Consider the following 16,760-nt stretch of genomic DNA (forward strand, 5'->3'; position numbering starts at 1 on the left):
TCCTTTGTGGACGCATCAAACTCAGCTGTGGCTCAGAGGAAACTCTTCCTCACTACGGGGAACTCTGAGGTTGGCTTCAGCTTTTTATGTTTAGTTCATGTGAGAATCACAGAAAAATGCTGATATGAGTGGAAGGTTCTGCTGGGAAATTGGCAAAGAGCAGATTATTGAACAGCGAGGCAGACGGTTCATTTCAGTGATGCCAGTTTATTAGAAACGAGGACTGTGGGGCTGCTGGAAGTCAGGACGGCCGTTCTCTGGATAAACCTGACAGCTGAGGTGGAGAGCAGGATTTATCCACAGACGGCTTCTTCCAAGCAAATGTCCTGAACACACCTGAGCTGAGGGTTACACAGTGTGTCCTGTGTGATCTCTGGTTTATGGTGGTTGAATCTCACAAATGTGACCATCAGACCTGATGACTTATTTGTGATGTTTTAATTAAAAATATCCTGGGTGAGGTGTTTGGGGCCTGTCCCATGAGGAGGAGTCTCCAGGGCAGACCCAGGACACACTAGAGAGGTTATATCTCTCAGCAGGCCTGGGAATGCCTCAGTATTGTCCTGGATATGCTGGAGGAAGTGGTTGTTTAGGGAGGTCTGGGATTCTCTGCTTAGACTGCTGCACCTGTGACCCGGGACCAGATAAACAGGAAATGGATGTTTGAAATTCAAAGAAATCCTCTTTTAATAATGAGGAAAAAAGACAGCAGGAGATCCATCGCAACTAACAAAACACTTCAAACACATCAATGCATCAACTTTAATCAACTTCATTTGGTTCAAATGAAGGAATCTAACAAAGCACTCACTAAAATGAAACACCAGTTAGTTTCCCGAGCTCAACAGGTCGAACACCTGAGTTTGGTTTGCGGTGCAGTTTTTATTTCTTCTAGATAACTTGGGTTATTTGCACAGGAAGGTTTTTTAAATGTATTTCTTAAGTACGATCTTATATGGGGGTTGATTTTATAGCATAACAGAATAATGTAATAACTCTAATAGAGTATAAAACATTTGCAGAATGAAGTACAAGGTGAAGAAAAGTCAGAACGGCCCTGTTTGAAAATACAGCCTCAGAAGGTCAGAGATGGACAAATTCAGCTACAGAAACATGTGGCCATTTTTTTAAAGCCATAGAGCATATTACAGACGACACAAAGAGCAAACACTGTAAACTTCTAACCACAGACCTCACACAGCTCACACACGTCAGAGTGAAGCTGTCATTTCCTGAAGCTTCCACACAAGAGAACTGGCAACAAGGTGGAGTCCTCATGGATCACTAGCAGAGAAATGTGGGTGGGTGCCAGACCACATGGACTCGACTCACTTTATTTCATACAAAGGAGCAGACTAATGCTGTCATCCTTAAAGACTAACTAGAAACAAGCAGTGCGCTCGCATCGACTCGACTTGTTTTGCAAGTTTGAAGTGAGATGGTACTTTGGAGTCAGCCTCCCGAGATGATGGCTGGTTTTTGAAAAAAATCTCATATTTATACAATGAGTAGCAGACTTTCCTGACTTGCAGAGGTCAACGTCCTCCTCAGTCATGCGCCATGAGTGGCACAGATACTATTCATCAAATAACTAACATGGCCTTGATTGTTACTCCAGAGACTTATCTGCGATGTAGCTTTATAGCATTTTCATTAGCAATCGTATGATTTGTGTTACAATGACCTTTGTGGACGGGCCCGGACCCCCAGGCCTCGTCCGTGACGCCGACGGTGAGCGCAACGTTTTTGTTTTCTTGCGCTTAAAATAACCTGATCAGCGTTCTGCGGACGGTTTGTTTACATTTCTCACATCTGTGATTGTTCACACGGGTTGGACACGAGCAGAGAGGGCTTTCAAGATGAAAAAGCCAACGTGAAACTTTAACGGACGACAAAGTTTTTCAATCAAATCTCCGTCACACCCTTCCTTGACCTCATCACGTTATCCACCTTAGTCAAGGAACAGTGGTTCGGGAAAATATGCATTTGTTTTTTGGACCAGTTTAAAACGTATCTCGACTCGTGATGTGCGGATCGATACTGAAATATCGATTCCTCCGATACCCGTCATTGTGTCCGGCCCCTTGGCGTGCACACTCACAACAATGGCTGAGCGTAAACAGAGTCATGTGCAGACGTATTTTACCTCCACGAACAGCTGAGACGTGGTTTGCCATACATGTGGCAAGAATGTGAGGTGTTGTGGTAACACCGCTGACCTGGTCAAACACCTCAGAGTGAATCACATCACAGAATATGACGAGCGTATGTTGAGGGGAACTGAAGAGGAGGAGAGGGAGAGGTGCTGCCAGGGCGAGACAGACGTCTCTCACGGAGTCCTTTAATGCTGCAGGCAGGCAACAAATAGCCACAACTTCAGGTTTTTCATTTCTATATGATAATTCTGCATCATTAAGTGATAAGAACAAGTAATCTGATGTCCTGTGATCATTACGACGCTATAATTTGAGATAAAATAAAAGATAGAGTAAAAAAAATAAGTTTTTGTATAGAGTATCGGTATCAGATCAGTATCGTCGATACCAGCCTGAATTTTACTTGGTATCGGATCGGAAAGGAAATCAGTGGAAATCAAATCCTGCTTCTACAGGTGTCCAGCTCATTCACTCTGACCCCTCCAGATAAGCGTTGCCAGTTCTCACTGTGCTGTAGATCACATTTTCTTGTGTTTGGGGTTATAACGGTTACTTTTGAGGTCTGTGTTATAAAGCAAGTTAATCCTGAATTTAACTGGAGAAGACAAATTCCCACTGCGTGGTGTAGTGCACAGCCAGGCATTCTTTACATTAGTTCGTTTGACAAAACCAAAAAGCCGAAAGTATTTACTTGGAGTTTGGTTTGATGAAATAAGTGCCAGAATCAGTGAATACAAATGATTCCAATGACATGAAAACTGGTCGAAGGACAAATCCCTCAAGAAAAGCACGACTAGCACATTAAGTTTGTTTGTAATCATCATCATCTCTAACACCATGCGCACAACAGTGATTTTGTTACAGAACACTAAGATAGTAAAATCTGGGAAATGATGATATTTCTTTCCAAAACTTCCTGTCTGGAAGACATTAAAGCTGCTGTGCCACCTGCAGCTTCTTTCAATCTATGTTATGTGAATATATCTTTTTTTATTTTTGGGTTTGAACATCCATTCAAACTCACTCTCTGCCTAGCAAGTGTCATTCCCTCATTTCCTTGGGGTCCAGCTTCACATACGTGGCACTGAGCCTTTTCCTTTGTCACCTCTTTCTGCTACATGCCTAGCCTCCCAGTTTCTTGGTCTATTTTCTTCATTTCGCTAACTACACTTCTTTTTCTTTGTAAATCTCTTCCTTCAAATACTTTCAAAATCACTTTTCTTTTTTCCCTTTCTTCTGTGCAGAGAAGACGTCAAACCCCTTCTTGGCAGTTTATCTCAATAAAGCTGTACTATCCCAGCCATCTGGTAAGTCTTCCCTACTACCCAGAGCCTGTTTATACTCCTGCATGTCTCTGCCTTCACTCACTTCCTCTTCTTGATGTCCAAACTCATCCTTCAAACTACCATTTGATGCTGCATAGCTGCATTCTCCCTGACACCTCCTTGTCTCCTGTCTTTTTGATTTCACCTTCTGCATAATATTTAGTTGCCCTGTGTGCAGCTTCCTCCACTTTCATATATTTCTACAAGTTCCTCCCTGTTCTTGAAGTATGTGTGCACCACGGCCATTTCCACTTGGAAAATCTGCCCCACATCTGTCTTTCTAGATTTCTCTCCTAAACACCACACCTACCCAACACCTCATAACCTCTGTTCCCTTCACCTAAATGTCCATTGAAGTCTGTGTCAATCACCACTGTAGTATGTGGTCTCTTGCACACAAAATGTGTCTACCCTCCACCTCCATAATATGAGTCCGCCAGCCCTCCCATTGCCAGTCAGAGTCCATAACAAGTCAAAAACATAAACAGCTCGAACGTATTATTTATTTAAAAGAGAGAGAGAGAGAGAGAGAGAGCGAGTAAGAGAGAGAGAGAGAGAGAGCGAGTAAGAGAGAGAGAGAGAGAGAGAGAGAGAGAGAGAGAGAGAGAGCTCAGTTGTCCTTGCTCTAGCATCAAGAGTCAGTGACTGGCTGTTCACTGCAGGCTCAGCAGTCCAATGGCCGATCAGCAACAAAACAAATAAAAAAATAAGACACGTTCTTGATTATGACAACAAACCACATCCAAAAAAATATGACAGCAACACTTTAAGTTTTGTGTGCATTCATCATGTGCAACTCTGCAGAAAGTCTCATGTCAAGGATGTGTGGACAGGGGGGCTATTAAAAAGTTCCAGTATACAGAATAGAAAACCATCAAATGAATGAAATAAAATCTGTTGTCACAGTGGTTTTTGAAGGAACAATTACTTCACAGATGGACAGCCTCATTATATTTGAGTTAAATCTGATGATACACTTCACATCACCCTAGTTACATGTTTTTATTTGCCATGTGTATGTTATCCAAGGGAGGAAAAAAAAGAAAAAGAAAACTTTTGATGTGTCCAGACATTTCTTCACATCAGCTGCCAGCAACCAGTTTCAGCATGTACAACTGTTGCAGTAAGTGTGCTCATGCAGACCAACTATGCTGGTCCACTGTTCTTACAGTTTTTTCTGTATGCTTAAGCACATTTTTTGTAACTATTGGCTAATTTTGCAAAACTCTTCACACAAATAAGAAAACCTGTCACCCAATAATCAAAACATTGTAGTTCTCTTGCAAAAGCAAACACAGCTGGATTAACTCTTCACACCTTCGTAAAAATGGTGTTTCCGTATCAAACAGTACACACAAGCCATCATCTACTAAGCACACAATGCGCCAACTGCACACTGATGGTATGAATACAAAACACATCTGGCTTTTGCTTTCTCTGTGCACAAGGTAGGCTATGTCAGTTTGAGCTCATACTTCTGTCATAGATCCATAAGCATAGAGGGATCCAAACTTCAAGTACTGGTGTTTATTCAAACACATCAAAACAAACACAAGTGTTTATTTCCAAGTATAGGATTATTTGCAATCGCCATAATGACTATATGGGTTACTTGGTCTGCAGTGAACATGCTTCCTCTGCCCCCAGCATCTGGTCATCTAGCAATTCTGTAAAGTAACAATTTCAGTATTTTTACATCAATGGTATTGGTGTGTTTCTCATTGGCATATGGCAGTGCTACAAATCTTTGTGCGAAGTGACTGTACTAACCGATTCTCATTTCAAGATGTCCTTATGGTACTTGCTACAGTGTAGCGGCTCGAGTTAGGCTGGACCCGTTGGCCAGCTTCCCTCAGGGTCATTCCACGGTTGATTACATGGTCCACTATTGTAGCTCTGATGTCATCAGCAATTCTATTTCTTACTCTTCCTACCCTTCCTCTCCCCCCCTCCTCATCTTCCTCTCCCCCCTCCTCGTCTTCCTCTTGCTCCTCCTTGTCCTTGTCGTCCTCTTCATCCTACTTCTTCACCTCCACGTCCTCTTCCTCGGCCTCCTCTCACTCTTCCTGCTCCCTCCATTGTACTCCACACACAGAGCTTACCTGTATCATAGTGCTTAGGCTGATTGCAAAGTGAACTAATTATCTAAAAAAGCTTTCACATGTGGCAGTGTGCCAGACAGTTGACAAAATAGTGTAAATAATGGCCATAAATGTGTATAGTTTTGCTAGGAGTGCGTTGATCATTTGGAAATTGAGTGCAAAGCAGTGAGTTGTGTTTACAGTTCTGCAAAAAGAGTGCTGTGCAGTGGATTGTAGCTACAGGTTTGCAAAGTGTGTGTTACAAAATGGCAAACTGAGTGCAAAGCAGTGTTTGTGCTTTTAGTTTTGCACACTCAGTGAGTGGTTTTGCTATAAGTATCAATAGTTTTAGGAATTGTGCTGTAAGAATCACAGTTAGGGTTTAAGCATTCAGAAAAACCTGTAATAAACGCACACGCATGCGTCTTCAGCATTACTGGGTTTCTGCAGCTCCTGGTTTCCTGTTTAATACATTCACACAAGCAATCAAACGCTATGAATCGTTCCACAATGTTTGCAGTCACTTTTCTTATCCCTCCTGACTCAAGAGCATAAAGCGATCTACGTTAGCTCTGGGAATTCTGACGGTCGTTCAGTAAATCTTTGTTTAATCTCTTTATTTGCTTTTTGGAGAAGTGAAGGTACAAAAACCTCGTCAATCAAATTTGCTTCGGTGGACAGAAAACAGCCGTTGTAGACTGTTTGGGGTTACCTTTTATAAGTATTGAATTTTCAAAAGTGAAGTCAGTTCTTCTGACCAGGTTCAGACCAGGATGAACACAAGTATGATACTGGACCCACTAGAGAACTGGTCCCAGCTGTGGGTTCACCTCCTCCTGCTGAACTCATAGGACAGACTCTAATGTAGCATCACGTTCATCGGTCACTCCTGACCTCCTGTGAAGCATGACGGATGTGTAATTAATGACTTCATTATTTGGGGCATTATTGCTCTAAAAATCATATTAATAGTATTATTATTATTGTGCTTTAGGCTGCACTGATAACGCAGAGGTCTCTTCTTCCTCTGGGCTGTTTAAAGGGCCAGTTTGTCCAAAGCTGTGTATATACCAGCTGCTGTCAGGCTTCAGATGTCTGCATTAGTCCACAGTCCACTGTTTGTAAGCCATTGCTTTACTGCAAAAGTTCCCATCTACTGTAAAGAAATGGAGATAAGCAGGCACATAATATGAAAAGGCATGCTGTAGCTGACTTTGTCTTTTCTGATCCATCGGTTTGTGTGGCTCTTTCCACAGGAGGGACCTAACCCACACTTTATTTACTTATATGATAAGTTTAGTGGAGTGTAGTGCAAAATACACAGTGTTTACTTTTAATTTAACAACATGAAGCTGCATCAAGTTTCCATGGTGACTGCTCAAGAAATTCTGCATTCATAAATAAACATCAGACTGTCAAAAGAGCTCATCTTTGCGAGACCACCGAGCTGAGAGCATTTTCAGGTCCAGATCCCCCGTACGCCATCGTTGGAGAGCAGTTGACGTTTTTCTTCCTGACTTTGATTTGAACACGTTTAAATGGAAAAGAGTCAAGGAATCTATAAGCCTATCAGGGTATGTGACGCTTTTGCTTTTACTGCATTTCAGTAATTTGAAGAATTTGATGTCGTTTTAAAAGTTGACAAACTGAGAATCATTTTAAGTAACAATGACTAAATTGCTATTTCTTTGACAGGTGTTGTTCAACACACCGATTTATGAAACAGCTGTAAAGATCTGCTGGTATCTTCCGGGCTACAAGGCTCAGGTTAGACCCAGATTCATGCAAACCAAAGCTGACAGAAAATATCAGGTCATTTCTGAGGACCTGAGAGTGGTGGTGATTAAATGTCTCCTTTACTTTTAGGTTGCGATAATGACGGAGTTTCTCAGACTTCAGCAGGAAGATCTAATTCCACCGAACCTCACTGCTGAAGATCTGAGAGATCTTTTGGTGGCGAAGAGCAGGGAGACGCTCAGAGAGCAGTGAGTTACTGTCACACCTGAAAGTCTGTTTGTGATGACGTGTAAGTGCTGAGAGAAAACCTCTGCTTTGCTTTCTTTTGAAGGCTGTGGGAGTTTGAGTTAGAGGATTTTGACGAAGAGGAAGCCAAACCTCTTCTAAGGCTGGTAAGACGAGAAAACCCACAAGACTTTTTTTTCATTACGTGCACATAACCTTTACACATAAGCGCACTGTAAATGTGTTTTCTGTTTCAGGTGTGGGCGGTGAACGTCAGCAATAAAATGAGGGACGTTGAATTTGAAGCCAGGTTGCTTCTTCAGTTCCCAGAGGCCGTACCTCCTAAATTTCAGTGAGTCACATGTAACATACAGTTATTAACCCTGTAAGACCCAACCCATCAAAAAACAGCCAGAAAATTCAGATTCTTTGGAACTGAGATGTTTATCAACCCTTTAAACAAAAGCCACACATGAGTTCTTTGCTATGTCATGTTGTGTATGATTTACTTTTATTGTGTATTTATTTTTTGTATCACATTTGATACACTGGGTGTTTTTGGCAACTTTTTGTTAACGACAATGTTAACTTTAGACTAAAAAAGAGTTTTGTCCACAACATTTAGAAATTATAGCAAGTATTGATCATGTTGATGAGATCGAGGTCTCAGAAACTCATGTATGATACAAAGGTGGTTACAGGGTTAACAGTCCAGCTACAGTGTTTCAATATTTAAATGATGCTTTGAATATGTTTAACAGATAACTCTTATCATGTTTTTCTACAGAGCACCTAAATTCCTCAGCGCGGTGAAGGATTACGTTGAAATCCTGAAAAAGAAGCAGCAGGAACAGCCTAACAGCAAACTGCTCACCGCGCAGGAGGTAGTGGTCGAGGTAGTTCCCCGCGTTCTCCAGGGCTTCTGGGAGCTTCCTCCTCGTCCCCTCCTAAACATGGCCTCCCAGAGTCTAAGTATCCTCTCCACCAGTGTCACCAAGGCCACTTTAGATCGTGTCTCCAAGAGCCTCACGGCGATGGAAACACAGGCCGTCTTCACCCGCTCTATCCGAGACGATCTGGTCGACAGCATCCTGATGGAGATTAGACAGAAATTTCCTGAAGAAATTCTGTCTATCCAAGTTGCAAACTTTGCACCCCTGTTGCTGAAGACCATTGCTGATGTAGCAAGGATCCGGATATGTGAAATCTTTGAGCCCCCTTCAAGTCCTGATGTGAAGAGCACAAATGGTGAGCGCTCCTCTGACGGCCTTTCAGTGGCAAATGTTCCACCAGCCGAAGAAGCTCTGTCAGAAAGTGTTGCAGAGCCCGACGCTCCCTGTGAGGAACTTCTTTCTGAAAGGGCATCCAGTCTGAGTACTCGAGACCTTACGATCGAAGGAGCTCTGTCAGAAAGTGTTGCAGAGCCCGACGTTCCCTGTGAGGAACTTCTTTCTGAAAGGGCATCCAGTCTGAGTACTCGAGACCTTACGATCGAAGGAGCTCTGTCAGAAAGTGTTGCAGAGCCCGACGCTCCCTGTGAGGAACTTCTTTCTGAAAGGGCATCCAGTCTGAGTACTCGAGACCTTACGATCGAAGGAGCTCTGTCAGAAAGTGTTGCAGAGCCCGACGTTCCCTGTGAGGAACTTCTTTCTGAAAGGGCATCCAGTCTGAGTACTCGAGACCTTACGATCGAAGGAGCTCTGTCAGAAAGTGTTGCAGAGCCCGACGCTCCCTGTGAGGAACCCTATGGCGAGTCCAAATCCTGTGTTGAAGGTGAAGATCATATGATCAACGGATCTTGTTCTGAAATTGGGCCGGTTCCTGATGTTCCCTTTGAGGAACCTTTTCCAGAACCTGAAGCCAGCATGAAGTCCGAAGACCGTCAGATCAAGAAGAAGAAAAAGGGCTTCTTCAAAAGACTGAGAAGTCTGTTCTGCTGCTGTTGCAGACCAAAAGTCACCGACTGACACTGAAGCTGTGACCCAGTGTTGGTGTTGCAGTAACTCTAAATATGTAAATATGTTCCTTAATGATTGTTCTTCATGTTTTTGGGGGTTTCTTTAGTTTTCAGTGGGCTGGGTGTTTTTTCTCCTCCGTGTTCTTTACTTGATTCTTGTTCATAGTTCCTGATTTGTTTTCCTACACTCTAAGAACTAAAACTGATAATTACTTAAATATTTTGGTGCAACACTTTTACACTCAAAAATAATGAGTAAATGCAAAAACAATCACATCTCTTAAATACACCTTATTAATTGAGTAAATCCAACTAAAATGGAATAAGTTGTTATGAACAATTAAAGATGTTACAGTAACATACAAAATTGAGTAAATACAATTGAAAATCTAAGTTAAAACAACAGTAACCAAAAGTTCAAACTACATAAAAAATTAATTAGGAAATGCTGAAATGCTTGGCACATTTAACCTACACCATTACAATTATTTGTTTTTAAATAATGGTGCAATTTACTTAATATTTTTAAGTTAATTTAAGCAAAAACGTTAATTACAATTAAGTGTTTATTTTATTTATACACACACACACACACACACACACACACACACACACACAGGAAAAAAGAACCACGTCAATTCAACATTGTTCACAATGATTTATTTTAAACAGCTTTTTTGTGAATCACACATTTAGCAGATTCCTTCTCTGAACACAGTGAGCTGAAATCTGTTCTACATTCAGTGGATAAAACTTGGATAAAATTTCAGTCACAACAGCCTTATATAATAAAATTGCATCCAAATTGGCATGCTTGATAAAACTCTGTAAAACTGGCATATTGATGCTAACAACAAGAAAAATGTACCTGCCATACAAAGAATAAAAGTGGCTCAAGTGAACGCAGTGCTTTACCTTTTCAGAAAAGGTCAAATGACAAAAATAAAATTAAGATCCCAAAAAGATATAAATCCTGAAAAAAAAAACCATTTGCACTGTGACATAGTTTTTGAACATCTTATTTTGATTCCAAAAAATTGGGAAGATTATAACTAAAGAGTGACCAAAAAACATCCATAATGATACTCTACCATTTACACCTTAATGTGAATCTGGAAAGTTAATACAAAAACACAGTTTATGGTACAAACATTATTTATGAACAGGAATGTCAAAACAATGTAATGTCGCAACTGAACCTTTTGATGAGCATTACATGTCACTTAACAAGTCTAACACTTTAAGAACAGCCCTTTGAAATTTTGTCTACAATGAACAGAGGTCATTTTTCAGTCTTTGAACCTTGACAGAAAGGTTTCCTGGATCCAGCTCCATGAACACTTTTCGAAATGCTTCAAATGTGCATTTGAAATTCTTGGGGTATTTCAGATCCAGAGCATAGCACAGTCCCAAAAGATAGCAACAGGCTTTGCTCAGATTCCCAAGTTTGCCCAGAACAGTAACGCCTTCAATAACAATACCCACATCAGTAGGTTTGCCTGACCTGTCTTGATTCTGCAGCAGGTAAATCTTCATCACCTCCTCAGCCAAAGCCTCTTCAACAAAGACAGCATCAGCACCGTCCTTTAAAAAGAGAAACAACTGTTTTAAGCTCACATATTTCCAAACATTGAAACAAAAAGTTTCATTTGTATGACATCACCGGTACTCATAATATGTAGACACTGTGCTCCAAAATCTTATAGCAATAGCAAATGCAAATGCTATTCTTTTGTATGCTTTGAAGTGTTTTTTTTTCTTTAGAACAGTATCTTAAAACTTTTCTATGATCTCACAAGCTAAAATAAACTACCGTAATTGTCGGGCTATAAGCCGCTACTTTTTGCACCAGCTTTGAACCCTGCGGCTTTTAGTCAGGTGCGGCTTTTCTCTGGATTGTCCATGATTTTTGTCATATCGTAAGATTTGTTTTGTTTGTTCCGCTGTTGCCTGGCGGAAGGGCATGTGATCAGACACACAGTATCGGGGTTCAAGAGTGGTATGTTGGTCACATGTCCATCCGCCAGGCAACACAGTGCCGTACAAGTAGCGCGAAAAACAAACTTCAAAGTAGCGCTACGCGTTCAGCGGGAGGCGTGGATGACGAGCGGTGATAAACTTGCGAAAAGCAAGTTATGCCCAACTCCACCGGTGGATTCTGACAGCGTGGAAAAGTGTGAAAACATCCACGATCACCAACGGATTTGAAGGGCTGGACTGCTGCATGATGAAGAGGAGGACACCGCCACGGCCCTTCTGAGGGTGTTCGACTCTGACACTGACAATGAGGATTTCTTTGGTTTTGAAAGTGACAACGAAGGAGAGAAGCTGAGAGTGGATGACGAAGCCATCCTGAGCCTGTTCGTTTCCGACACTGGAGGAGAGGACTTTGGTGGTTTCAGTGCGCAGGAAGAAGAGAAAGATGGTGGTGAATGACTGACTTTTCTTCTTGTTAAAGCCGTGTCGCTGCACCTGAGCCTAAAAGGTAGTCTGAATCTATTTTTCTGGTGTGCTGCAGGTTATTGTTATGTACTACATTTGTTACTCATTTATGAAGCACAGTACATGTGTCCTACTTGTAATTACCGCTACTTGTACATATACCTAAAAAGTTATGCAAATATGTACCCATAACTTGTTTTTCAAGATATTAATAAAAGGGGTGTGTCTCCAAACAGCCATCTCTTTCCTGACAATTCCCTTTGTGCATATTCTCTTACATATGATAAGTCAACATTGAAACACCTGCGGCTTTTGGTCAGGTGCGGCTAATGTATGTACAAACCAGGATTTTCCCCTGATTTTAGCTTGTGCGGCTAATATTCAGGTGCGCTTTGTAGTCCGGGAAATACGGTACTAATATTCCTAAAACAGATTTATTGCACCAACCTCAAAGGTTTTGATTAAGGCACTTGGATCCTCTCCCAGATGGTCAATGAAACATCTGATGATGACTTCTCGTTTTTTCTCGATGGAATTTCCACTCTGTAAAACAGGAAGTCTCAACTGAGGCAAAATTTGCACATTTAAAACATGACTTACCATTTCTAGCTTAAACATAACTATTTTTTTTCTGTTGTTGACCTGTTTTCACACCCACCATCAAGGTAAGAACACCTGTGGAGCTAAAATATTGAACAGAAACCTAAGAAAAGCCGTTTTTAGTGGAAGGGCCTCTTCAATGCTGTGTTGGAACGTTTTTGTGGTTAGAAAATGCAATCTTCCTTACCTGAAGCAGAAGGTTTAACTGTGCCCTGTGGCGTTGTCCAGCAGCACCTTTCTTGGCTTGAAACAAGGACAGGAGTTTGGATGAATACAAGTCCAACGATGACATGAACTTTGGTTCAAGGTTCAGGGTCGTGATCCTATGAAACGCTGCACTGACCTGGATGGGAGAGGACAAAAAATCTGAAGGCCAAAATTCTGATTCAATCAAAAAAAAATAAATAAAAAAATAAAAATCTACCATTTTTTGCAACCTGGACCTTATTTTCTAACATGCAAAAGATTAATTTACACATCCAGACATAAATCCATATAAGTGGAGTTGTTCAGTATGCAGACTAAACCCTCAACATAAAGTATTATCTTCCACTAAGCTTCTAAATTTTATGTTATGAATTGCTTGCACTATTTCCCTGTGAGATTGTATAATCTTAGAGGGAAGAGGCGGAGCCAGGTTGCCCTCTGAACCATCGTCTGCCAGGCAGCGATGCGAGAGGAACACACCGCTGAAGTGGCGCACATATTCAGAATCGTGTCAGCGGCTTTACAGAGAAAGCCTTTCAGCTCCTCTGGCAGCTCTGCTTCCTCCACCTTCCTGGAGATGACAAACGCTAGCAAATCAGTGTTGTTAGTCAATGCAGCTGACTGAACAGTGCATTGATGTGCGCGATCAGTGAACCTTGCTATCAGCTGGTCAAGTTTGGCGGGATGGGCCGGTCGCTGTCCAACGACCTTGGTCATTTTGGTGCCGAAAACTGAAGCGAGGCTCGGCTCCAGAGGGGGAACAGGCGGAAAACTCCGGTCTGTGAAGCCCTCTGTGAAGCCCTAGGTAGAGACCGGCGCTCTAATCTTCGCTGGCTCTGCTGCTGCCTCAGAGAGGTTGGTCATCATCCCTGGGAACTGAGGCCAGATGGGATCTGGGCAACGAGAGTGAGTGGAGCCATACCTTCCCGCCAGATCATGGCCTGTATTTATATAGCGCTTTACTAGTCCCTAAGGACCCCAAAGCGCTTTACATATCCAGTCATCCACCCATTCACACACACATTCACACACTGGTGATGGCAAGCTACATTGTAGCCACAGCCACCCTGGGGCACACTGACAGAGGCGAGGCTGCCGGACACTGGCGCCACCGGGCCCTCTGACCACCACCAGTAGGCAACGGGTGAAGTGTCTTGCCCAAGGACACAACGACCGAGACTGTCCAAGCCGGGGCTCGAACCGGCAACCTTCCGATTACAAGGCGAACTCCCAACTCTTGAGCCACGATCATCAGATGGGGGTGGAGCAGGCTGAGGGACGGGAAGTTCCTTCTCACCAGCTGCCTCCTGGATGATGCCAGGCAGATCCAGGAGCAGCGCACCAACAACTGGGAGCGGTGTCCTTGCCGACATGTGAAGGCCAGGGGTGGATGAGCGTCGGCTCATCCACCCTTCTGTCACCAGGCTGCCCAGCTGGGAGGCAGTGGAGCTGCCACCACTGCCGTTTTCCTCACGGTGGGTGGAATCATCCAATTCCGGCCCACCATCGAAAAACTCGATGGCTTCTTCCAGCGAGTGCCTCTCTTAGTGGGAACGCCTCCTCAGCATCAGCCTTGAAAAAGGCTGACCTCCGCTGCTTTTCCTCTGGCGGGAGGAGCTAACAGGAGCAGCAATAGGATTAAGGTGTGAGGGCAAGGTCCGCATGGTGAGGACCGAGGCAGCCCACGCAGACGGCATGTCGGTCATACGACATGATGTAGCCAGTCTGGCAGGATGGACACAGACGGATGGTCTCGCTGGACATCTTCTGGCTGGCTGAAGAAAAACGGTAGAGCCGATTTCCTGGTCTCACCGTAACTTATACTAGACCAGGGTGAGGCCCACACAGCAGGTGGGCGTGGACTAAAATACTTCAGTGCTGCGCGCACAAGGGGAATACCCACTTAAAGGGCTGCGCCTATACTCATGGTGACACTGGATGACAGGCCATGAACTCATCAATATATTTACCGAACTGAAAAATTCTCAAAATTTAGATTTGGCATTTGTATGACTAAAATAACCCACCACAAAACCAGTATAAATATTTAGGTGGCATCACCATCCACTACTCAGCTTGTATAAAACAATATCATATCCTTCCAAAATTTAACACATCAAGTCCTCTGAGTAAAATTACCTGCTTTACTTTGTAGTTGATGCAGATTTTTTTCCTGGTGGTGAAGATGGTGCTGAAAAAATACAAATCAAAACTTTATCATTACAAAACATGTCACTGAGTAATCTGCCATAACACCAATCTCTTATAAGAAAGTTTAGCTTGGATTGAAATAAACATTTATTTATGTAAATTGGGAGTAACTAGGCAAGGCAAGGCAAATTTATTTGTATAGCACAATTCAACAACAAGGTGATTCAAAGTGCTTTACAGAGAAACAAAAACAAATAAAAAGCATGATTTAAAATTGATTAAAGCAAGCAAACAAACTAACTAACAAACAAAACAGTATATAAAATCAAAACATAAAATCACAACAGTAGATAAAGTCAGTAGTTAAATGTAAGTTTTGAAATTTAAGCTTAAAAGTGTGGATTTGGTGCTTTATTCAAATGCAGCAGAGAATAGGTGAGTCTTCAACCTGGATTTAAATAAACTGAGTGTTTCTGGAACTATACTATACTAACTATATACTAACTATACTGGAAATGATGGTACTTTTGGCTTGACCAAAAGGACCAAAGCTTTTTTTTTTCATTATTTTCTGGGATCTGAAAGGAAGTAGGGCCCCCAGTCTAAATTTACTTAAGGCCCCATAGTACTTTGGACCGGCCCTGGATGAGGTAATCTGCTGACCCGGGCGGTCCTCTCAGCGTTCTCTCAAAAACTGGCCCTGTTCGGGACAAAGCTGAAAGCAGCGTCTTATATGCTCTGAAAGACCCCACATAGAACAAGAAAGCTAAGCAGCATGGTTACTGCTATGAACTGTTCCGCGGGCAGGTCTTCTTAGTTACCAAAGCCATTGATGACGTCTGTTCATCTCCTCCTGAACAACCTGACAGAGTGAGTCAGGCCGCGTGACTACCGCAGCTCCCGCACCGCGACTCAACAGGGCCATTTTCTAGAAATGTCTGAGCACACCTGCTTTCACGTGGTTCCTAAAATGCCCCCAATTAAACGGTCAGGTCGCTGGTACCGGGACATTCCGGTCAAATTACCCGGAACGCAGATAGCGACTCAGAACGTAAAAGGATAAAAGGGTGCGGTTTCCCGCCGCCTTGACTGGAAGACGGGTTGAAAACTTAAATTAACGTGCACAAACACGCTGCGAAAAGTGAGCCACCATGACAAACGCTTTCTTCAGAACATGTTATAAAAGAACGGTGTGGATAAAGACAGCTAATGTAAGAATTGGTCACTTACCTGAAAACGTTACCAAGTCTGCAGTGGATGTGTGTCTGTCTCGTTCAACGTGCAGAAAATCTCCCATGAGGCCATGCTCCTCGCGTGCGGTACATGCCAAAGGTCATTAGTCTTACTCAAAGTTTTAAGTTAGTATTGGGGGACAAAATTATATTGATTTTTGAACCATTAATAATTAAAGTTAAAGACAATGATAAGTATGAATACCAGTGTCTCAGTTATTATGAGTACTTTCTATGAGATATATTGAGTAGATTTAAATAATGCACCCTGTGTTTCAAATACAGATTTTTTTCTTTTAAATAAACTTGAACAAAAGAGCTCAGTTCAACTCAAAAACTGGTGTTGAAAATTTAAGCATTCTTTTCAGTATTTTCAACTCAAGATAACACTTTTGTGATTTTCAAAGATTTAATCAAGGTCATCTAACTTAGAATTATAATGATATTTACTAAGCCCCTGAATAATTTTTTAGGGTGTAGTTCTTGTTTCTTAGTTTGTAGTTTCTTGAGTCCACCTGAGTTTCCAGCAATAAAAGCTGCCGATTCAAGTTTCATTCCACGTAAGAGTCCTGTGTTTGGGTCCTACTACCTGCCTGTCACAGCACACCATGACAGAAACTTTATAAACTCATTCATATTTCTACACG

General features: G+C 42.3%; 1 protein-coding gene across 1 annotated transcript; it reads right to left on the minus strand.

Annotated features, from left to right (window-relative positions):
• Window positions 1-10,119: 10,119 nt before the first annotated feature.
• On the minus strand, window positions 10,120-16,152 carry LOC309701528 (uncharacterized protein). The gene is made up of 5 exons (XM_082525780.1): window positions 16,112-16,152; window positions 14,870-14,921; window positions 12,711-12,866; window positions 12,371-12,466; window positions 10,120-11,065 (listed from the first exon to the last, which is right to left on the minus strand). Exons 3-5 carry the CDS (start codon window positions 12,813-12,815, stop codon window positions 10,748-10,750), a joined length of 519 nt encoding a protein of 172 aa, XP_082381906.1. The 5' UTR covers window positions 12,816-12,866; window positions 14,870-14,921; window positions 16,112-16,152; the 3' UTR covers window positions 10,120-10,747.
• Between the last annotated feature and the right edge of the window lie 608 nt (window positions 16,153-16,760).

The sequence above is a fragment of the Aulonocara stuartgranti genome, assembly GCF_965226115.1.
Source record: "Aulonocara stuartgranti genome assembly, chromosome: 23".
NCBI lineage: Eukaryota > Metazoa > Chordata > Actinopteri > Cichliformes > Cichlidae > Aulonocara > Aulonocara stuartgranti.

Excerpts from the sequence above, each read along its gene's own strand:
- LOC309701528 (XM_082525780.1), bottom strand. The coding sequence starts at position 12,815 with ATGTCATCGTTGGACTTGTATTCATCCAAACTCCTGTCCTTGTTTCAA. Across the intron at positions 12,467-12,710 it reads AGTTAAACCTTCTGCTTCAG|AGTGGAAATTCCATCGAGAA; the intron begins GTAAGGAAGATT and ends CCTGTTTTACAG. Across the intron at positions 11,066-12,370 it reads CCTTAATCAAAACCTTTGAG|GACGGTGCTGATGCTGTCTT; the intron begins GTTGGTGCAATA and ends CTCTTTTTAAAG.